The sequence below is a fragment of the Anomalospiza imberbis genome, chromosome 16 (assembly GCF_031753505.1).
Source record: "Anomalospiza imberbis isolate Cuckoo-Finch-1a 21T00152 chromosome 16, ASM3175350v1, whole genome shotgun sequence".
In the NCBI taxonomy this organism is placed as follows: Eukaryota; Metazoa; Chordata; class Aves; order Passeriformes; family Viduidae; genus Anomalospiza; species Anomalospiza imberbis.
Window position 1 is genome coordinate 3,406,635 of NC_089696.1, and position 22,707 is coordinate 3,429,341.

The window sequence follows — 22,707 nt, forward strand, 5'->3', positions numbered from 1 at the left end:
GAAAACAAAACAAAAAAAAATCTACTAGAAATGTGTTTAAGTAAAAACAGTCAAAATGAATGGAATGATTAGTGCTACATAAAGAAGAATTATGTTTATGCAGGCAGGTGACAGGCACTAGAAGAACCTGTTGTTTACAGCTGCAAGACAAGTTTTAAAGTGGCCGACATTTGGAAGAGAAGTTAATAAATGGGAAAGCGTCAATTCCAGGAAACTTTGATGTTTCTGTGACAACAGAACAATCCCTCATCACAGTAAAAGGTCAAAGAGTACCCAGGAGACCCTTAAACCATACCTATCAACATGGAAGCGAGTCAGGAGTAGCAGAATTGAGTACTGCTGTGCTCCACTCGGCAGTCGGATGACGTGGGACTGCATCGTTATCAGACCACTTCTGTCCAATACCCTCCTGTGGTAATGAAGCTTTCCAGCATCCACTCTAAAGAAAAGATGGCAAGGGATCTATAGAAATAGGAACTTCTGCAAACAAATTCTAATTATCCAGTGCCCAGAACACTTTACCTATATTACCCATAGCCTTAGTGACACGTGCTAATTTTCAAAGTGACAACTCAAAGTTAGGAAGTGCCACACTTAAGAAAACCTGTGAAATTATTTTCCTAGTTAATCCAATTAAATAGAGAAATACCTACCTAATTTTAACCTAGAGCCTTTAGGCACAGAGTGTCATGACATGGTTTGATGAGGGGGTTGAATCAGCATTGTATCCCCATGTCCTCCTTTTCCATCCTCTCTTTCTAACTTGTGGCTATGCTGCAGTCACTGCCCTCCTTGGAACAGCTCTGGGATTCAATTCCCTCCTTGGTGAGCTGGCTTGGGCTGCCAAACTAACAGAAATGCACCCATAAAAGTTTCCCCCTCTGTCCCCATCATCTTAGTAACCTACAAGAGCTCCCTAAGTGGCTATAAACAATGCCAGGTGGTGTGCAAGCCACAGCCCACCCATGTCCTAAAAGCAGTGAATCTTTAGAGCAATGCTGATATTGCCCAGAACTTCAGGACACATCCAGAAGTTAGCTCTAAGAAGATGTGTAATGCTCCTCCAACAGCAAAATACATGGCCTAGTTTAGGAGCTGGTAACTCAGGCTCCCTCTCAGTGGAGGAGATGTCACACAGGGAAATGCTGTGAACAAAAGGTGACTGTCCAAGAATTCCTTCAGAACGTGGGTCAGATATTTAGACAGCAATTTAGAAAAGGAAATGAAAATCATTTTTCAATCCCAAGTTTGAAGAAAAAGTTATTTAGAAAAAACAAGAACTTTCACAATAGAAACCTATTTGGTGTATTGACCCACCAGACAAATTTCTGGATCTCTGTGAAAACATCAGGAAGGTCAATGAACTCATGGATGAGACCAGTACAGTTCTGCCAAACAGACCCAAGCACTCCTGGTAGTAAGCATGAAGCACTACAACATAGATGAGAGCTCAAATATTCACAGGAATACTTAAAAACAACCTTGGATTTAATTCTCAGAGCAAGACACAAACTTACTTGAAAGCTCCACTGTGAAGGTCCCTCTGAAGCTCTCCCTGCCACCGAGCTCGGCCCAGGCGCTCCAGAATGCAGTAGGAAAAGTCAGGGAGTTTCAAGTCAGGGTCCCCCTCCCAGCCTATCAAAGCTCTGTAACGCTGCTCCTGGGAAGCAACAATGACTAATTTCTCCCCCCATCTAAGAAACAGAAGGAAAAGTAATGTCTTGTTATTGGCTCCATAAAAACAGAGAGATCAATCCCTTTCTCTCCACAAACACCACTCTTGATATAATCAAACAAACTGAGCAAGGACTAAATTTTAGAACTTAGAAGTATTTTAATGCCAGATATAAGGATTTCACTCACTTTTCAACAGCTTCTTTGTAAGTATAACAAGGCTGCAAATCCTTCTTCCTCATTTGATCAGTGATATCTACTCTCTCTTTAAAATACTGGCAGGAACCTTGTATGCCATCTTTGTTATCCAAAATCATGTGGATAGGATAAATATCATCTGAAGAAACAGGATCTCTTTTGGTTTCCAATATTCCTGTCTCAAGGTCTATTTCTTCATATCTGAAATAAAACCAAAGCAAGGAGAAATACAAGATTGTCACAGACAATGCTGATACCTCTAGAAATTATCTTGGAAAAATGAAGCTCCTTTGAAACCTCTAAACTGGAAAAATATGAAGAGCAGAGCTGTACTCCTCAAGCATGACCAAACCTTTTCAGCATGCAGAAGGTAGAAAGAGGGAGATGCATTATTTAATCCTTGAAAAGTCAACAATGTGGTGGGAATAAGAAAAGTAGTGGGAATAAGAGAAACATATAGTTCACAGGTAAGGAAAATGACAGGTAGATCCACCCTGCTGACCAGGACATACAAATTCTGCTTGTACCTAAGTAGCAAGCAGTCATTTGAATGGAAATCAGGCCAGGACTCATATACACGTCTCCTAAATTATAGAATCATCAACACTGGAAGAGACCTCTAAGATTATGCAGCCATCCTCCAGCACTACCACTGTGACCCCTAAAACCCATCACCCAGAGGCACATCTTAAACACCTCCAGGCATGGTGTCTCCACCACCTCACTGGGCAACCTATTCCTAAGCCTGACCCCCCGAACAGTGAAAATTCTTTGTATAAGACCTAAAGAGCGGCTCAGAGCCACCCTCGGCCCTGCCTGCTGTCACCAGCTACCGAAGTACTGCTGCAGCAAAGCCTGGGCGAGAAGAGGCAGCCCGGCCACCGAGCCGGGTTTGGCCGGCAATGAGTCCGGGTTTAGCCCCTTAACCACGCCGGGTTTAGCCCGGCGAACAGGCCCGGCTTTAGCCCGGTAATCGGGCCGGGTTTAGCCCAGCGACCAAGCCCACGTTTCGCCCAGCAACCAGCCCCAGGTTCTCCGGCGGGAAGGGGCCGGGGCCGCCCGGTCGCCGCCCTCACCGGTCGTGCAGGCGGAGCGGCGGGCGCGGCCGCGGCAGGAGGTAGAAGCGCACGTCGGGCTGGGCGCTGAGCGCGGCCCAGAGCAGCTGCTGCGTGTCGGCCTCCAGCGGCAGCGGGAAGGGCGGCGAGCGGGCGGCCAGGCGCTGCCAGAGCGCGGCCGCGGTGATGCCGTCCAGCCCCTCCAGGGCCACCTCGTCCAGCAGCGCCCACAGCGGCTCCATGGCCTCCATCCCCGCCGCCGCTTCCGGGCCCGCGGCGCGCAGGAACTGACGGCGGCGGCGGCGCGACCGTCGCCAGGGAGACCGAGCAACAGGCCCGGCCCGGCCCGTGCTGCCGGGGCTCTGTCTGCTCGGGGGCCGTGTCCGGGCTCCGTGTCTGCCCGGGGACCGTGTCCGGAGTCAGTGTCTGCCCGGGGACCGTGTCCAGAGTCAGTGTCTGCTCGGGGGCCGTGTCTGTCCGGGTCAGTGTCCGTGGTCCGTGTCCAGGGACTCTGCCCCGGGATCTGCGTTCGTCCGGGATATCTTTCCCCGTCTGTATCCGTCCGGGAGCTCTGCCCGGGGGTCAGTGTCCGTCCCAGGTCCGTGTCCACCTGGGGGCTCTGCCCGGGGTCTCTCTCCGGTCAGTGTCCATCTGGGGCCTCTGGCTCTCTCCGAGGTCAGTGTCCGCCCAGGGCCTCTGGCTGGTGGCTCTGTCCCGGGTCTGTGTCTGTTTCCATCCTGGGGCTCTGTCCGGGGCTCTGTCCCGGGTCCGTGTCCGGAGCTGTGGCCGGGGCTCTGTCCGTAGGTCCGTGTCCGGAGCTGTGTCCGGGGCTCTGTCCCGGGTTCGTGTCCATTTTGGGGCTCTATCCTGGATCCTTGTCTATCTGGGACTGTGTCCATCTGGGGCTGTGTCCGGGGCTCTGTCCCGGGTCCGTGTCCGGAGCTGTGCCCGGGGCTCTGTCCCGGGTCCGTGTCCGGAGCTGTGCCCGGGGCTCTGTCCGTAGGTCCGTGTCCATCTGGGGCTGTGTCCGGGGCTCTGTCCCGGGTCCGTGTCCATCTGGGGCTGTGCCCGGGGCTCTGTCCCGGGTCCGTGTCCGGAGCTGTGTCCGGGGCTCTGTCCCGGGTCCGTGTCCGGAGCTGTGTCCGGGGCTCTGTCCGTGGGTCCGTGTCCATCTGGGGCTGTGTCCGGGGCTCTGTCCCGGGTCCGTGTCCGGAGCTGTGCCCGGGGCTCTGTCCCGGGTCCGTGTCCGGAGCTGTGCCCGGGGCTCTCCCCCGCGCTCCCCGCAAGCAGAGCCGAGGCGGGGCCGGGCTCTGGCGGAGCTGCCCTGCGGTCGGTAAGAGACAAAACACGCGGTTCTCTCTTTGCTACAGAGCTCAGCGACACGTGCTGGTGGCACATTTAAACTTCGGAGAGTGTAAGAGCACACCCTGGCCCAACCTGCTGCAGCGGTGTGGTGGGGATTGCTGGAAAAATTCGTGTTTCCTGAATGGCAAGCCAGGTAAAATCTTTAATTAAACACTTCAAATATATACAGCTTCAGCAGTGAATGTGCTGTAGGATGAGCTGACCTAAGGAGTACTAGCAGCTCAGAGAATTCCTTCCACAGCTGGGCTTTGGGCACAGCTCTTCAGCTGTGCCCTAGGGTTGTCTTGCTTGCCAGGTCTGGCATTAAAAACTTGTCATGGCATATGCTTTCTACTTTTAGTTTTTTTGGTTCTTCCATAGGTTGTGAAAGGTTCTGAAAAATAAGTAAAACAACTACTGTTTCCTCTGTTCTTCAGGAGCTTTATTTACAGCTCTGACAGCTTTATGTGTGCTTGAAAGAGGAATGTTTTTCAGTTTATAGCCTTCTCATCTACTGAGGGTGCAAAACCAGGGGTACTCCATAATAAATCATTCAGTGTGACCATTATATTCTCATTTCAGGTTTATGTTAAGACATGGTGACTGACTTTGATGAAAAACATGACGAATATTTAATATCCCTTCAGCAGAGAAACCGGTAATATTTGCATTTGTTACCACTTTGGGTATGAAATATTTGTTGTATTGTATCAAATATCAGCAGCTGTGATGCAAAGTCTCACTTGCTGTGCCTTAAAACATTCAGGTGTTTCTCTCTTCTTCCCTTTGTCTGCTAAAAGTTCTTATTTCTAGAGGAGATCACAATGTTTCTTCAGCATTTAAAATATAAATACATTTATTAATAAAATAGTTACTTTTTTCCACAGTGACAGGGAAGATTTTTGTTCATAGAGCAAGAGGTTGTAGATTCAGAAGTAACTGGCAGCTCATGCTCTGTGAGGATGTAGTTATGAGGCACAGTTGTTATGTTGTCAGAAATACAGAAAAGTGGGAAATAAGGACAGCCAGGTTGCCTTTGCAAACTCCAGTGTTTTTCAGACAAGTTTCAAACATTTCTTTTCCTCTTTGTTCATGTGTTCCTGTCACTATACCCTGGACAGATTAACTTCATATCTTATTTTAGAGAGTCTGCAGAACTTTATTGCTGGATTCCTTCCTTTAACACAAGAGATTTCTAATCAAATTATATAACAAACTGGTTTGGTAAAAGGATCTTGAGGGCCACAATTGTGTTAAAAAACCAGCCAATTTTTGTGACCATAGGTTTCTTTCCTATACAGTATCCTAAAGCAGTTTTGGAAGAGGATAAAACCAGTTTATTTAATGGTTAAACCAACTTGCATCCTTGGTATCAGAGCTCTAATTCTGACTGCTGGGGACATGCTCTTGGGAAAAGGTGGCTTGTGTCACAACACGGACACATGGGGGACTTTAGCCTGTGGATTGACCCATCCTGGAGTCAGAGGGAAACCAGGGGAATTCACAAATTGTCACCCATATGATGCCAACCTCCTAGCCTGCATGTCACCTCACCAAAGGAATTAGCATGGATTGGGTATAACCCATGGTGAAAGGAGAGAAAATGAGAGTTGGAAGAGGGAGAGCAGCTGAAACTGAGCCCATGGAAGGGCATTATTTTGATATTATTTTAACCAGCATTTAATTTTCTGGTATCTCTAACTGCAGTATTGGCTGGGGGCTTTCCTCCTCCAGTTTGAAAACACAAATCATTGTTTTTATTCTTGAAAAGAAGTCAACAGTTCTTAAGCTTTTTGAAATTTCAAGTGAAATTCTTTAAAATTCTTAAGAAGAAAGGTTAAATATGCAAAATACCAAATGGAAAAATAATGTGAAATAAGAAATAGCATGGAAAAAAACTCAGAAAAGAAAAGCTTGGTCAAACTTCATCTGTCACAGTGTGTGGGTGCTCATACACACGTTACAGAACAGGAACAGACCCTAGAAGATGTATTCTGAAAGGGTTCCTTGAACTGGGAACATATTTTTCAGCTTTATGTCATGGTGTGTTGTTGTATTTATTGAAGATCTGACCATCTGTGTATGCACTGTGCAAGGATGAATTATTGGCCTTTCTCCTTCAGGCTGCAGGAGCGGTTAAAAAGAAAAGATCCCGTGCAAATCAGACTGGAGCAGTTGGAAAAAGGATTTTCTCTGTATGTGAATGGAGCTAACTCTGAGCTGAGAAAGTACCCCAGGAAAACCACCCCACACAGCTGCCTGAGAAACAGGCCCAGACCCAGCAGGACAAAGGGTGAGTGCCCTGGCAGCCTGGCAGAGCTGCACCAGAACTGGAACTCAGAGAGGTCACTGGGATCCAGGGACAGCACCACTGGAGCCTGGTGGGATGAAATTCCGTGGAAATTGGAGTGCTTAAGCTGGTTGTATGTAAGGAATAGTCTCTGCAACACCCTATCAATTTTTCACTTGATCCCTCTTTAATTCCAGCATTTAACTTCCCTGCCTCTTCATTTGTTAAACAGCTCTAACTAAAAGTAGAAGATTAGAAATGTATATAAATTGTCAGGGGAAAAGAATGGTATACCTTTGACACATAACACCATTAAGAGGATTAAAGATCTGATGGACTTCAGTGTTATCCAAGCCTGGTGTCCTGAAGACAAATGACATTTGATGACATAGACTGTAATCAAATTATATCCAGTAATAGCTTCATTAAGCTCATAAATTACATTTAAGCTATAATAGTTGTCTTAAAAAGATAGCTAATCTTTATTTAAATATTTGAAGTGAAGAAAATCGACCATTTTTTCCCTAGTGATTAGCTGGCTTTATGGAAAAATGGGTATTTTGTTTCTAATTTAAGTCAGTCTGTCATCAAGAGCAGTGCAGTGACAGGAATAATTTTGCATGCATGAAAGTATAAAGTATGAGCTTACTGGCCTTCTAATCTATTTAGCATAATGAAAAGAAAGTTGATTTTACTAAATCCCTATGTAAAGCAGTTTACCAGCCTTAGTCAGTTATGTTCACACTTGCTACAACCTATCTCAGAATGTTTTTTTAAATGTGTGATAGCCTGCTTAAGCTTCATTTTCACCTAAAATGAAGACAAAGAGTTAAAAAAGTTACCTATTATGATAATTTATTGATTGAAAGTTTATTAATCTCAACGATACCGGAAACAAACCTTTCCTGCAATAACTGTTCCAACCATGGCTCTAACTTCATCTCCTTAATTTGTTTTCCTGCTACACTGGGCACATACTACTTTTTGCAGGCTTAGGTGTGTTCATCTTGTATAATTTCCTGCAGGTTGTGTGGGATGGGGATGAGGAATCAGATTGTCACCCGGCTCCACTGTACTCTGTGAAGGTGAAACCTTGTGTGTAATGATGTAAAAATGGTCATGTTCTGGGAAATGGTGGAAATTTGGTGCTCTGTCACACAGGGCTGATACATCTTCAGGTAGCTAAAGAGGGTGTAAATCAACATCTTGGACTTTTTGCTGTAAAAATTGGGAAGGGATATTTTGGCAGCAGCTCTAGCGGAACTCTGTCAAGAGAAATTTCCTCATAAAGTTCTGCTGTGCGGTTGTTGTATCTCAGCTTAACTAAAATTCTTTATTTGTATGGTCCCTTAAAGCCATTTGCTTCAGTCAAGGAAGAATACATGTCTTAGGGACCTCTGAAGACTCCAGTTGCAGTCTCTGTTCCTTTCCTCAACCTCATCTATCAGAGACTGTAGCACCAGCTCTGCAGAAGATAACTCAGTGTGTTTGACTCTCCACTGGTGTTGTTTTAAACCCATGAAGCTGCAGTGAAAGATACCAACTGAACCATCATCCTGTCATTTTTCCTCTTCCATTTTTTGCCACTGGAGTCCAGAATGAGAGTCACTGCTGGTCTGTGTGAGCTTCTTGCTTGGGAGTTCTACCTTAGCAATTTTGTGGTCTCTTTTATTTCAAGGTATTTCTTCTAAATGATTGAATATGATTTTACTTACAGGAATGATTCCTAGTTGAGATACAGCACTGAGTTTTTTTCCCTATCCATCTCCCATGAGAGTTATTGCATCATTTATTACTTCTAAAGCATCCATCTATAGGATTAGTCTTCACTGAAAAATTAGGAATGGGAGGTACTTAATAATCCAGAACAGGCATAAATCCCTCTTTCTGGTTCCTGAAAGTGTCATCATAAATCTGTTTGTCAGGACTGTTTGCTTTGTGTTCCCTAGGAGTAATTACTGATAATAGTGATTGATAAAGGTTTTATGCTTAGGATTGGTAATGAATTAAAGGAAATGATGGTTGGAAAGTAATGAAGCTGGGCTCTAGGTGTGTTGGCATTTCTTTGGGTCTATAGCCCACACATGGTTTCACAACTCTGTTTGTTGTTCTGGTGAGTGTCTGTGTGGTCACAAATATGTGGTTTGAGGATAATGTGGGGTCTCCTTGGATTAGGTCTAATGTTTTGAGGATGTACTTCTCAGTCCTTGCCTAGTCAAATAGGCACTGACAGCTCAAATCTCTGAGGGAATGACACCAATGGATCTGTTCTGTGTGCCCAAACTGGTTGGTATTCACAGCCCATCTGTCCCATGGGAAGGATATCTTTGTTCCAAAGTAATGTTTGTTGCACAGATGACTCGCTCAGCTGCATCAGCCTCTGCCTGGGATTTCAATGACTGTTTTTCCTGGCTTAGAGACACCTGGTCACGTGAATCCATCACTAAGTAGAGTCATGGAAGTACACAACTGGGAGGGACCTTAAAGCTCATCTTGTTCCACCCCCTTCCATGGGCAGGGACACCTTCCACTATCCCAGGCTGCTCCAAGCCCTGTCCAACCTGACCTGGAACAACTCCAGGGATGGGGCAGCCACAGCTTCTCTGGGCAGTCTGTGCCAGGACCTCACCACCCTCACAGGGAATATCCAATCAAACCCTGCTCTCTGTCAGTGTGAAGCCATTCCCTCTTGTCCTGTCACTTCATGACTTGTAAAGAGTCTCTTCAGCCACTCGAGCAGTTCTGAGGATGAAGTCCTCAGCAGTGGTAGCATGAGCCCTGCCATCTCCCCCTTTCCTACTCACATTTGCAGCACAGTTGAGGGGCTTCTGGACAGTTCCTTTGAAGAGATGGATTCTCAGAGAGTGCAAGGGAAAGGTGCTTCCAGTTCTCTCCCAAAGCAGTGACTGGATCCAACCTCACTTCTCACAGTGCAAGCTCAAGACAGTTCAGTGCCAGCAGAGCCAATGCAGCAGAGAATCAGCACCAATGCTGGCTCAAAGGATTTCTGGTGTTCCTTGGGAATAGCCTATTGGAGTAGCAGGAGCTCTGGTTGGGAGGGCTGTTTCTCTTCCTTGGAGCAGTGCATTCCTTTTCTCCTCTGTGTTTAGTCCTGTTTTGGGCCTCTGAGACAGAGAGCTACTTTGTGCCGGAGCAATAAAGCAGCATCCTGCAATGCTGTGATCACTCCAAATGGACATAAGCAAACACTTCCCCCAGGATGGTCCTGCCCTGGGCCTGCTCCCTCCTGTCTGCTTGGACCAGCTTTTGTGCAGTCTCCTGGTGAACCAGATTGCCCAAGGGCCTATAACTAAAAGGAATCTTTTATGTTTTCCCACAGTCAAGCCTTGCCATATCAGTTCTCTGAACAGTCACCGCACAGGTGCATGTAGGCTTGTCCACCCCCAAAAAAGAAAATATGGTATTGAGAGCTGCAGTGAAGAACCTGATTTAATTCTGAAGTAAGCCCTGCTTTGAGTGGAAAGGCTGGACTTGGTGAGCCCCAGAGGTTCCTTCCAAATGAAATCTTTCTGTGATTCTATGACCTTTGTAGGACAATAGCTTCTTTTATTGGTAGTGCCAGTTCCTGCAGCCTTAGGGTGACCATTAAATTATGGCTTAAAGAAAAAAGGTTTTGCATCAGCTGTTTTTCTCCAGTGAGAAGAAATGGAAGCTGTAAATCTGTCTTGGCCATAGGAAATGAGATGCCTTTATTTAGGATGCTGCTGAGAGTGTTGGTGATGCCTTTGTTCCATTGAGGATGCTTATGTGACTTGCAAGTTGTTTGTCTCTTTCTCTCAATCAAAGCATTTTCTCAAAAATCCATTGTTCCACTCTAAGCTGGGGCCCTTTCCAGCACAGAGACCCTTAATCCTCCTTGACCATACAGAGAATTTTTGCAGAAGTTCTTGAACCAACTCTTCCTTGCCTTAGGAATGAAGGGTAATGGTTGTTTGTCCTTCATTTATGGCTTATACATGAAGAATCCTCTCTGCACAGTATGTTAAATACATTCTGTTTAAGCTGCCAATATCTTATGTTTCCTTGATTTTGAGAGTAAATACACACAATTCCTTTGTAAACCCAGCATATCACCTGTTGTTCACCAGAACCCTGCCTATCAGTCTGCCTTTGGTAGTTGTGTTCTGGGCTCAGTTGGCTTCCTCACACAGGTTACTTTCTACCCATCTGGGAGTCAGAATGATGTGTACCCATGTTCTAGAATGTGCTTTTATATTTTCATCTCAAAAAAGGTGGGGCTTCCCCTGCTGTTAAGCTATTGTATCTTAAAATAATTTATTCTCTTAAAAACACTTGATGATAACTGTCCCTGAAGAGGTTCAAAACTCCTGCTGCTACAGCTGGCCAGAATCTGATGTGGGATATCTTTGCAGCTGTTGATTCCATTCCCCTGTCAGATTTGCTCTTCTGTCCTCAGCTGGGGGGAAAACAAAAGCACACAAACCCACAAACAAAGGTGTCTGTTTATTGTCTAATATTGTATTTCTGCTTTCTCTCTCCTGTCTTCTAATCCTTGTGTGTCCCTGCTGAAGAAGGAGCCCAGCTAGAAGAGAGTGGGCTGCCAGAACACAGCCCTCAGACTGCCCCAAGCAAGATACAACGCAGGAATTGGCTTCAGGTATGGGGCAGGTGAAAGAAATGGGGCTTTGATTCTTAAGTTGCAAATAACTTCAGGGGAAATTGGTTGCAAGTGGTACAGAGTGGGCAGCTGGGGCTCTCTGAGTGGCTTGGGCTGGATACTGACAACATGAAATGTTACCCTGCCCAGATTTCTGTCTGCTTGGAAGCCTAAGGAGGCAAATCTCATTGAAATGGTTTGCTTTCAGTGACATTCATCACAGAAACTTTTATAGCCTGGACATCAGTGGCTCAAGGTGTCCACTAGCAGAATAGCTGCTGCTGGATAGCTCTGAGGGCACCCTAGGTAATTTATCTAGTGCAAAGGATGGAGAAACCCATTTTGGAGACACATCCCTGCCTGTTACTGCTGTCCTCTACCCTGCAACAGGATTGAGGGACAAAGAAATGTAATTTGCTTAATTTGAGTCGTAATTTATGATAAATTCTTGTAGATCATAAGAGAGAGAAATGCATATAAATAAAAATATCCTATCTATAAGAAATTTGAGCCATCAGCTCCATAGTTGTTGCTTCACCAGAAAAATCTCAGAAGAGAAACCTGTTTTCTTTTAGCCTAAAGAAGGATCTGAGTTAACCTGTCAAGAACTTAATTAAAAGAATAGATGTGAATTCTTAACAATGGAGACATATCACCCAAGTAATTACACTACTTGACTAGCCATTGGCCTGGCTGGACGTCCAGTCTGTGCTTGAGTGATGGCATCAGAGGTCTTTGGCACTGTGGATCAAGTGTTTGTGCTGTGCAGGTTTTCTTTTGGAAAATACTCCACATTCAAGCCTTAAGGCTGCATTACTTTATCTACCACTCTTTCTGCTTAGTTGAATTCATTTTCTCAGCTTCCATTATAGCCTGTTAGGACTTTGTTGAATTTGCCAGATGTGCGGCTCTGTACTAAAACCTGGTTGCTACTTGGGACTAGCTTAGGGTGATTCCTTAAGTCCTTTATCCAGGTGGATGGGAGGATAGGAGTTATTACATCCTTATGAACAACTGGAGTTATTTAGCTAAGGAAAAGTGTGACCACAGACTGAGAAGGAGGTTGTGCCAGATAGCAGTTTCCTTTCCCAGTGATTTTCCACGGGGATTTTTTGGATATCTAGAGGACCCAGAAATTCCTGGCCAAACCTGTCAAACTTGGGCTGTGCTAAGGGATGCTGTGAGGGGGAAAGATAGACTCACTGAAAGAATTCACCCAAGTTTTCTTAGGATATTCCCTCTGGGACATCTCTGCCCCTGGCACTTAGAAAATGCTAGAGGAGTGTAGGAACAACAGAGAGCAAGGTTTAATATCACTGCCCACTCTGGGCTCAGCAGGTGGGGAGTTTGACCAGGGCTGTTAGACCATAACTCAGGGGCCCAAAGGTGAGCTCACGGAGGACAAAAACTTTGTGTGGAACAGAGGAGAAAAGCAGTGCTTGATCATGTTATTGTTATATAAAATGTGATGGTTACTCTTTTAGTACTGCTGATACACAGAAGAAATCAATTTTTTTGAACACTTCTTTTGACAGAAAACTGTGGCAATTAAAACAGAAGGAGGGGGTAAACTCTACATTAAACCATCTCTGCAGTACTCTGAAGATTTTGAACCTTATGAAAGCTTGAGTGTGAAGAGCAGTAGTGATGATGATGATGGTCCTCTCTCCCAGGTACAGTTGGCAGCTGCCCTCTCTTGTTCATGGCAGTGTCATTTGAAATGTGATTGTGCCCAGGGATCAGCCTCAAAGCCCTCTATAGTGGTGTCTTCATTAGAGAATCTTGCTTTGATCAGATATAACAAAAAGAAGGACAAAAAAAGAAAAGTAAAGCTTCTTGAAAAATCAAGTCTCAATCAGCAACACTACAAAATGTTAAATCTTATTTTTAGGAGGTGGAATATTGTCTCTGTTGGGTTGAATTGAGGTATTTCCTGCAAGGAGCCTCTTTCAGTTCACTTAATGATTGTGCAAGTGAACATCACTCCTGGGTATCAGGTTAGAGAAAGCTGAAACAACAGCTTTTTGAGCCTTTAGGGTAGTCTTTAAATAATGCTGCTAAAATTGTTGCATGTCATTGTTTTACCTAACAAAGTCAGACTATTTGAAAATGTTCTAATCAATGCAGTTGCTTTGCATCAAGGATTGTTGTTGTATTGACTGTGCAGCTTTCCATTTGATCACTAATTGCAGTTTGTTCTAGTACACTTCACAAATGTGAAAGAAAACTAATCAATGGACAAAAATTTATGAATGTTTTTCTGCCTAAGCAATTAATGACATAAATAAAGCTTTTCTGGTTAGAGGAGTAGCATCTATATATGAAACTGTTGACAGATCTTACCACTGACATCAGACAAAATTCCCAAGCATATTTTCCTAGCTTGCATCTTTCTCTCATTTCTATGTTGTTCCTGCATTGATGATTATTTTTTGCTCTACAAACTGGTAACTTGTTTACACTGATGGATATTTCTGTCTTTTATGTGGCTTTAATAGGAAGCTAATAATTTCAAAACACTTTTTAATCAAGATGGAAATAATTTTGATTTATATAATGTGTTTTTTGAATGTCTTGTTACAATGCAGATGCAGAGGTTTCAAAGGAACAGAAAGCTTGTACAATTTCCTGTCAAAGAGTTGGAAATATTAGTTTTGACTGTCTTAAAGACATGCTCGATATCAAGGCTCAGGTTGCTTATAAACCCTCTTTTGAACCTGACTTTGTCTGCTCTTCGTAATATATTTCTGTCAACATGGATTTCCTAACAAGTGTGATCTGTTGGAGCTTGAAGCTTTCATTGCAAACTGAATATAGACTGTCACAGTTCATTTGTACCTAAGGTAGCTTCAGGTTTTCATTTTATACAGTTTGCTTACCTATGTTTATCTCAAAACTTTAATACCAACAAAGCAGGGGGAAATAAGCATTTAAGAGATGCAAGGTCTTTTCCTTTTGCATTCATGAAAGCACACAGCTCTCCAGCATCATCTGTGCTGTTTGTGGTGTGTGATGAGAGAGGCAGGGCAGTTTTTTCCACAGTAAATTTCAAAATAGGTTATATTTTGCATAAAATCCTGTTACAGTGTGTCCACTTCAAAAAACTCAGTGCAAGCTGGGAGCTTAGCCCATTAGAGCCCAAGCCTTTTTCTGCTGGTTTTTGAAGTACAGATGTGAACAAGGCAGGGCTGTTATCATCTATCATATGCTTGAAAAGGAGTTGCTGCTACATGAGCTTGCCAATCTTGTGAAGGCATCTGGAAATTCTGGATTGCATCTACTCTTCAAATAGCAAGGCACAACTGTGAGACTGCACAAATATATGCCTTTGCTCTCCCCCTTACTTGCTTTTTGTAACTTATTCCTAAAAATTGGTTTTGCACATAAAAACTCCATGGCCTACCGAATGTTCCTGCTGGATACTGATGAGAAGGAGCACAGGAGTTGTGGGATGATTTTTCTTTACAAGCCCTCATCAAAGGAGGCAAGACATGACATAGGAACGAGAATATTTTTAGCTGCATCATGGCTCTGAGTTCCTCAGAAGATTTTTCTTTCTCCTGGAGAGGAACTGGCAGCCACTGTGGTTTATTCTAAAATACAAGTTTGAGCTTTTCTGACAGATGTGTTTATATTGTAGCAGGAATTGAGAAGCAGCTTGCAGCACAGTGTGGAAGAGGAGAGGATGGAAGAAGACTCCCTTAGTGATGATTATGACTCTGTTGAAGAGGATGTGTTTTCAGAACCATCTCCCACTGAGGAAGCAATTACAGGCTTTGAAGGCCTTCAGTTGGATAGCAGTGGGGCACTGCAGAGGGAAGGTTCTGAACATCAGGATGCTGGGAGATGCTCTGGCCTTGATTCTGGTGCCTCAACTGTGCTGGAGTTCAACCAGGATCAAAGCAGTAAGTCTGTGTCTTCCACAATTCTTCTTTACAATAATCATTCTTTGAGGGAATTGCTTTTAAGGTTGATCATTAGGAGTTACTCCATACCCTCCTAAGTTCTCATGCTCTTCAGCAAACCTGTTGTTTTATCTCCTGATTTTGGACATTTGCATCCTCTTGTATTTCATTAGGAACTTTTTGGCAAATCCAAAGATACAGACCTGGTTACTGCACCTGCATCATCAGCTCTAGACTGTTGAACTAGGATTGTCTCAGACTATCTGTGAGATTTTTCAAGAAATCTCCATGTTTTTAGATATATTTTTGAACTGTTTTTGCAGTAATTCAGGCAGCCAAATCTTCCCAGTCTCACCTTTACTTCACATCCTGGGTGCTGGATGCCTGTCCCTGTGTGTGTTCATCCCTGGTGATAGACATGAGCCACTTCTTTTTGTCTCTTTCTGTCTTTGGAGACCTCAGTGTCCAAACCCACAACCAGTCGTTAGGTCTCAAAGATGATTTAACAGAGGGTGAAGAGTTCAGGCAGAAGCCAGACCTAAGCCTACCTTCAGTATTTCTCAAAATTCCCTCCCTGCTTATTTCTGGTACAGTAATTGGTTTTGGTTTTTGGTTTTGTTTATTTTACTACTTCCTTTTTGTTTTTCTTTCCCTAATCTGTAGTTAATTGCATAAATTCAGAGGAACAATCTGGGAATAAAATAAGTAGAGGAGTTTTCCTTCCATTGTCATAGATGTGAGTGGAGTGTGAATGGGGAGAGGGGCAGAAGAAGAGACAGGAGCAAGGGATGGAAGTGCAGTGAGAACAAAATCTCTGGGAAAGTGCAGGACTTTTTGTCCAGAGAGAAATTTCAGAGCTGTGATGGAAAAAATAGAGGCATTAATAATTCCCAAATTAAAAAGTGAAGAAGTACTTCTATGGGCTATTCTAGGCAACCCTCTCCCCCTCTGAAACTTCTAAACAAGACAACATTTGTGTCTGTATTTTAAGAATTTACTTTGGTATAACTGTGTTAACAAATGACTCGGGACTTCTTTTTTATTTTTGCTTTTCTCAACAGTAATGCAGGTAAATATCTGGCAGAGATGAGATATCTTGGTACATTTTAATACTATTTTAATTTTGTTTCACTGAGTTAGTGCCAGCCATCCATATGGGCTTCTGCATCAGCAGAACAGTGTCAGTGAAAGGGAGGGAAATTATCACTTTTAACTATGCCAACATAATTAAAGTGGCAAAACTTTAGCATTTAAAATCCAATAAATTTTCCTGGGCTGGCTGCTTCCACGTAACTTTAAAGTTTATTATTCCTTTTTCCTTTTTATCTTGCAGAAGTGAAGCCAGTGCAAGTTCTCTCAGCCAAAAGAAAGGACAGTGCTGAAGTGTACATTCCTGTCAAACCAGTCATGCTGAAAAATAAAGGCACTCGGCCACTCTCTGCTGAGTTCTTGCACCAGGACAGACATGAAACAATGTATTCTAGTAAGAAATAAGACTATATGATGTCAATAGGGAGAGTTTTCATGCTTTTTCCCCCTCTGGCTCAGATGCAATTTTAGCATACATCTATCATTATGTGAATTTTTTAGCTGTCACTCCCCTGCCTGTTTTTTTAAAGTGGGATTCTCTGTGCTTTTGTTGTGTTTTTTTTTTTAACACTTCAAATGTTCTGACTTCAGTGAAATTATGATAAAGTGTAAAAGCCTGTATACTTTAATCTTCTGCCACATCTTTACTATCTTCCTTCTCTTTTTGCTTCCACAGCACAAGATTTTCCCTCTCCCTTTCAGTCCTTGTTCAGTACTTGCTCTGTGTTTCCCACTTCCCTCATGGAGGTCTATTCCCTGTGGTATTAATGGAAATGTGTATTCTTCCAGTCAGCAGTTGATGTTTGGTGGAAGAGTTTAATACAACACATTTGTAGCAATACAAAATGCAGAGTTCTCTACCACATTAAAGGCACAGTTTTCCACAGCATGACAAAAGAGCCCTGTGGCTGCTTGGGACTGTAGTTGAATTACACCTTGAACACTGAGATCAGTCTGCAGTGCTGGGTAGATATGCCAGTATCTAGGACCATACTGGAAAATATTTTTCTTGGACTGGAGAACATAATTTGAAGCCACTGCTGCTTATTCTAAAAATCTGCTGCTAAGGTGTGGTCTTTACCTGGGGAAAAACCCCAACAAAACACAGCAAACCCCAAATGTAGGGGCTGAAGTTCTGACTGCGGTTGTAGTTCAGTGCAGTCCTTAACTGAACAAGTCTGATCAGCTTGAGTTTTGGTGTGTCTGAGGTGAAGTTTTCAGACCTGCCATACTCTGTGGTCAAGCTGCTCTTTTCAAAAAAGCAGAATCCAGATGTGTCCCAGGAAAGCATTAGGCCAGTGGTTTTGAAAAGCCAAATAATTAGTTTCCTAATTAGCAGAAAACCAAACAGAGAAAAAGAAGTTAATTCTTTTTGGCTCCAGAATAAATCCCCTTTGTAGCTTCTGAGACCCTCACCCACCATCTGTTGAAGCAGATGTTGCTTTGACTTCCCAGAGATGTGTGCAGCATTTTCTCAGGTTATAATAGTGCTGGTTGGAGCTGTTTCTGTCCAACTACTGTGATAAATCCTAAATTAATTTCATTTCAGGGGGATGATACAGTACAGAATAAGCAGGTCTTTATTCCATCCCTGTTTTTGCAGAGATGACTGATGCCTGTTGAAAGGTTTTATGAGTGTATATGCAAAGAGTGAATGCACACAAATCTCAGCTCAGTCTGAACTTCTTGGCTTTTCAAGGTGGACTTCATGTTACTTGCACTGTGCTCTCCTCCCTGCAGCCCTGAGAGCACTCTGGCACTTCAGTATTTCCCCTCACCCTAAATGTCTGTACAGCTTCAGTCTCTTCTCTTCCCTTGACTTTTAAAGCCCTCAGATATAACCACTGTGCTTCTCTTTCAGTCCAATCTCACATCATCTGTTGTTAAATTTGATTTCCTTTCTTTCAAACCTGTTTCTAGGCTGTGATGTTTCTGTTTCTCCATGAAGTTTGGGAAGATTGGGATTCGTGTGGGCATTGTGATGACTGCTTAAGTGATAAGGTCATTTATTTTGCCTTGTAAATAGCAACTCCTGACTCCTCTTGTTTTGCTAGAAGTCTGTGGGGATTCCTCCAAAATAGCTGAACACCCCAATTAGAAATTTGTGCTGTGCTTAAATTATATATACTTCTTTTCAATGGACTATTACAAGGCATTTCCACTAAATACCAGAACAAAGCAATCTAAAAGCATAAAAATTATGTTTCTCATTTGTTGGTTTTCCTCTTCTTACGATGCTGTTTTTTAGCTGTTGCCAAAAGAAGATGTGACTTGGAATCTTAGCATAAAACCAAATTGGGGGAATTCAGCTTCATTTGGGATGGTTATAGACTGCTTGCAAAGCCCTTTGTCAGTAACTGAATGGGACGTTTCAGATGTTGGAATGTTCTGTACTTGTATGTCCTGAAAAAAAAAGAGTATTTCTTCCCTTTTTTTTTGGTCCCAGAGCCCTTAAGTCGACCAGAAACATCCCTTTCAGTAACCAGGAAGAGTGTGTGTGAGAAGGATCCTGACTTCTCTGTTTCAGCTGTTGTTCAAGCAGTGCAGATTGAGAATGAATTCTTGCAGGGAGATCTGCAAAGGCAAGCAGTTACCACAAACTCCCAAAAGGTATGGCAAAAAAAGAGAGCTGTTTGTTCAACTAGCAAAACCCCCATGAATTACAATCTCTTACACATTAGGATTGTGTATGAATTAATGGTGATGCCCCCTAAGTGTAATTTAATTTGTATTATTCTTCCAAAGGGTTGTTTCCTTTAATCTGCTTCCTCAGGATGGCATCCCACAGCTCCCTCTTGATTACAGGGTTCACTGAGCAACTGATAGAGCAGCCATATGATGTGTCTATACAATCAGATGCACAGCTGCAGGCCCACTTGAGCCATTTTCATCCTGCAAGCTTCTGAAACAAGGCAATGTGTGATTTCCATCCCAATAAATCCTGTCATCCTCCAGGACTCTTTAATATGGACACTGCTCCCTGTTAGTGCATGCTCTGCTTTTGGAGCAGAGCTGTCCTGTACACTGCTAGATCTCACTGAGGATGAGCTGGGAAGGGCTTTCTGCCCCAACGTGTGTTCATGTCTTACCTCCAGAAACCATGTTGAAAAACAATTAAAAACTCATAAGCAAGGAAGTCAACAAAAATCAACAAAAAAGTTGAGTAGAGTCAGAGAAAGAGCCCATAGCATTATAAGAATGCAGCACTTTTCTCTGTTTTCTCTTAGGTAGCTTACTGATAGCTCTTTATTAAAAACATTTTTAAAATTATTTTATGCTAATAGAATTGAGAGGTTTGGGGATTTTAAAAGACTTGATGATTTTGGAGGAGAAAGTCTAGTAGACTTGTGCCAAAGCTCTGGCCAATCCTGAGTCCTACCAAATGGATACAATGAGATTATATAGGTCTAGTTATAAGTGTCTGTATGTGTGTATTTTCTAGTCCTCAGAGTTTGCTTCTATGTTCTCTTCCACACAGAAGATCAAGCTCCAAGCTCAGCTCTTTCATTGTAAATCAAGACCAATTCCATTAAATGTGCTTTAATTTTGTATAGAGTTACAGATGAGCTGGGCCCAAACTCTTACTTGTTCCAGAGAGGCAGATTGATGCTGTGTGGTGAGAACAATCTGAATGAAGCATGTTCATCTTTTTCTTACTTAGGAGAGTTTTTCTGTTTCATCTATTCTTTCTGCAAAGACTGAACCTCCAGAAAAACACCAGACAAGGACTACAGTTACCAGAGCTGTGGAGAGATTCTGCCCTTTTGGAAGCAGGTATATATTTATCTATATTTGCTTTAGGATAACTTTTTAAAGAGAGATTTTTAGAATGCCACCAGTCCAATTACTACTCCTGATAATCTACAAATACTTGAGACACCGTGCAAGTAGCAAATCAGGCAGTGCAGCCTTGGGCCAGTTTCTGTGGAGCAGGATCTGCCAGCATCTCACTTTATGGTCCTCAGAGCACCTCTGCATTCTCTTCTCACACTGCCTCAGAACCAGCTGGGAACTGGAGCCCAGCTTTTCAACCAAACTCTGTGTATTTAAGGTGGAATGCTGCAGAGGCTGTCATTCGGTGTGTGGGCACATTTTCCTGTGGGGTTCATCCTCTCATCTCTTCACCTTCGCACCAACTATTTCTTAAAAATGCAGGAATTATGAGGAAATAACCCAGAATATGTTGTTTCAGACAAAAGAAGAGACTCCTGAAAGCCTTTGTGGAGCGTGGGAGCCATTCTGCCTGTGACAGTGACAGATCCCTGGCTGGTGGCAAAGCTGGAGTAAATTCCATGTGGAAAGAGAAGGTTTGTGCATATGTGCCCCATAATTGGTGCTTCCCAGTGTTACTGAAATAAAAGTACATTGAATGAACTGCATCCCTCAGTTCTGCCCTACATTAAATAATTAACCTATGGCAATTTAAAGAAAGAGAATTTATCTCTGTTCATCAGAATGACAAAGGAATCAGACAAAGAACAGAGAGTTAGTTGCCTTCTCTTCAGGCTTTTTAAAAGTGTTGTTGTGTGGCAGAATTGGTGTAACCCAGAATGATTGATTGAATGTCATCCAAACAGCCTTGACTTTGCTTCTGACCCATCAGTTTTGCAGTCTGAACAATCTTTTGTTTCACATTTTATTGGTTGGTCACTGATGTTTCTACCATATTTCATTTTGTTCCAGATGACAGCCAGTATGGAAGTACATGATGCCATTTATGTGACTATGGAACTTCTTTCCAACTGGGGGAATCCAGCAAATGTGGGCCTGAGCCAGGTGGAATTCTTTGATTTCCACAACGAGAGGATCTTTGTGTCTCCTCATGACGTGGACATCCGAAATGCTGACAACCCAGGGGATTTGTGCTGCCTGGTCAATAAGAACTTAAATGTAAGACAGCTTAGTGCTGGATGTTAAAATCTCTCATTATAATATTCCTATGATACTCCATCTCCAGGTTTTTGTTCAGAAACATTTTGAACCTGACTGCATAACAACTATCTGATAATTAAAAAAAAACCCTACAAATATTGCTTGTTATTAACAAATGCAGCTCTCCTGTTCAAGATGTTGGTATTCAGTTACAACTTTGTTTTAGAACTGGAGTAATCCTTGTGGTCTCAAGGTACAGGAGCTTCACTGCTATTTTTTTTTTTCAGATGGATAATACAAATTTTAGTAAATTTATAAAGAAAATGTGCCTGTTTTCTCTTGTTCCTTTATTATCTTTTTACCTAGGGCAGAATCGTGGAAATATAAACTGTATAGGTAGTTTTGAACAAGAGATTAAGAAAAATACATGGCAGGTAAAAGTCTTTCATGTCTCTTGTGTGAGATAGTAAGATGAGGAGATATGAGGTGCTCCCACACTAATGACAATGGGCAGAAGACAGTGACTGGTGTGAAAGAATTAGCAAATGTCCACAGCCCTCCATACAGCCATGGTTTCATTTGTGCTGCACATTCACTCTGTGCCATTTTTCATGGACCTGTAGAGCAAGGATTCTAGTAAAAAAATTGGTATGATTTAGTGGATGAGGATACTGAAGGGCTTAGCCTATTAAAAATATAAATTACAGCTCATTTCATGCTAATGCTGCTTTTCTGCTCTCAAGGTAGATGAGATTTGAAACAGGACAAATCTACAGTATTTTGAAATTTAGTTGAAACTCCTTATGGAGTATTATTTCCAGACAAATATTTTTACCTGAAGCATCTTCCTCACTGTCTCCTGAAAATTGTAGTTGGGATCTCATAAATACCCATTCTCCTTTTTAGGCAGTGCTGGCTGGCAGGTGACACTCAGTAGTAGTGGTAGTAGTAGTAGTTGTAGTAGTGACTCTCAGACCCTCTAGATATTTATAATTTATGTAGTAATACATTCATTAAGCCATTATGAACCTGTTACTTTCAGTATTACTCATACATTTATAGATCTCATTATTCTTAAGTAATGAGCTTTTATATTGCATTGATTAATATATTCCCTTGATTTGTGACTCTGTGATCCAAGATGCAATCTGGGCAGGGAATATGCTGTTAGGCTGTGGGTATGGGGTGCCTGAACTGCAGATTCCTTCAGAAGGCAGAGCAGCACTTCCAGTTTGTATACATTTCAGATCATACAGGAAAGCTTCAGGGTGCATTAAAAACCCAATAAATTAATCTGTCTCTGAGCAACAAACATTTTTCAACAGAACAAAAACTTGAAATAAAAACTTATTTTGTGGAAACCTCATTTTACCATGGTTAAAACACTTCCATCTTTGATCATTTAGGTGTACTTTTGTCTTTGATAATACTCTTATTGAAGATGAGGGATTTTATTTTATTAGTTTATGTATTACCCTTGCAGACTTTTATGAAGAGCACTTGAACTGCCTCCTTCCTTTTATTTTGTGATGTACTGTAAAAGAAAGAAATGCCTGGCAGAATATCTGGTGCTCTCAACTTTTTAGATTAGATAATAGGGAAGGAATTCTTTACTGTGAGGATGGTGAGGCTCTGGCATAG

General features: G+C 42.7%; 2 protein-coding genes across 8 annotated transcripts in view; one reads left to right on the forward strand and one right to left on the reverse strand.

Moving 5' to 3' along the window:
* GTF3C1 (general transcription factor IIIC subunit 1) overlaps positions 1 to 3,277 on the reverse strand; it is a 38,419-nt gene extending 35,142 nt beyond the window's left edge. Inside the window, exons 1-4 of the mRNA XM_068206649.1 lie at positions 2,949 to 3,277; positions 1,864 to 2,073; positions 1,518 to 1,694; positions 296 to 439 (exon numbers count right to left, since the gene is read on the reverse strand). Coding sequence (XP_068062750.1) covers positions 296 to 439; positions 1,518 to 1,694; positions 1,864 to 2,073; positions 2,949 to 3,178 — 761 coding nt within the window. The 5' untranslated portion in view covers positions 3,179 to 3,277. The remainder of the gene's footprint in view (positions 1 to 295; positions 440 to 1,517; positions 1,695 to 1,863; positions 2,074 to 2,948) is intronic.
* A 1,020-nt stretch (positions 3,278 to 4,297) lies between these two features.
* The window catches only part of KATNIP (katanin interacting protein), a 54,477-nt gene continuing 36,067 nt past the window's right edge, over positions 4,298 to 22,707 (forward strand). For 2 of the 7 annotated variants that reach the window (XM_068206632.1, XM_068206638.1), the window contains exons 1-11: positions 4,298 to 4,425; positions 4,854 to 4,929; positions 6,395 to 6,564; positions 11,115 to 11,200; positions 12,736 to 12,873; positions 14,841 to 15,105; positions 16,439 to 16,588; positions 18,641 to 18,804; positions 19,856 to 19,968; positions 20,387 to 20,501; positions 20,878 to 21,084. In XM_068206632.1, the coding sequence (XP_068062733.1) occupies positions 4,868 to 4,929; positions 6,395 to 6,564; positions 11,115 to 11,200; positions 12,736 to 12,873; positions 14,841 to 15,105; positions 16,439 to 16,588; positions 18,641 to 18,804; positions 19,856 to 19,968; positions 20,387 to 20,501; positions 20,878 to 21,084 (1,470 nt within the window). In that variant the 5' untranslated portion in view covers positions 4,298 to 4,425; positions 4,854 to 4,867. The remainder of the gene's footprint in view (positions 4,426 to 4,853; positions 4,930 to 6,394; positions 6,565 to 11,114; positions 11,201 to 12,735; positions 12,874 to 14,840; positions 15,106 to 16,438; positions 16,589 to 18,640; positions 18,805 to 19,855; positions 19,969 to 20,386; positions 20,502 to 20,877; positions 21,085 to 22,707) is intronic. The other 5 variants (XM_068206635.1, XM_068206639.1, XM_068206636.1 and 2 more) reach the window with 4 other exon arrangements.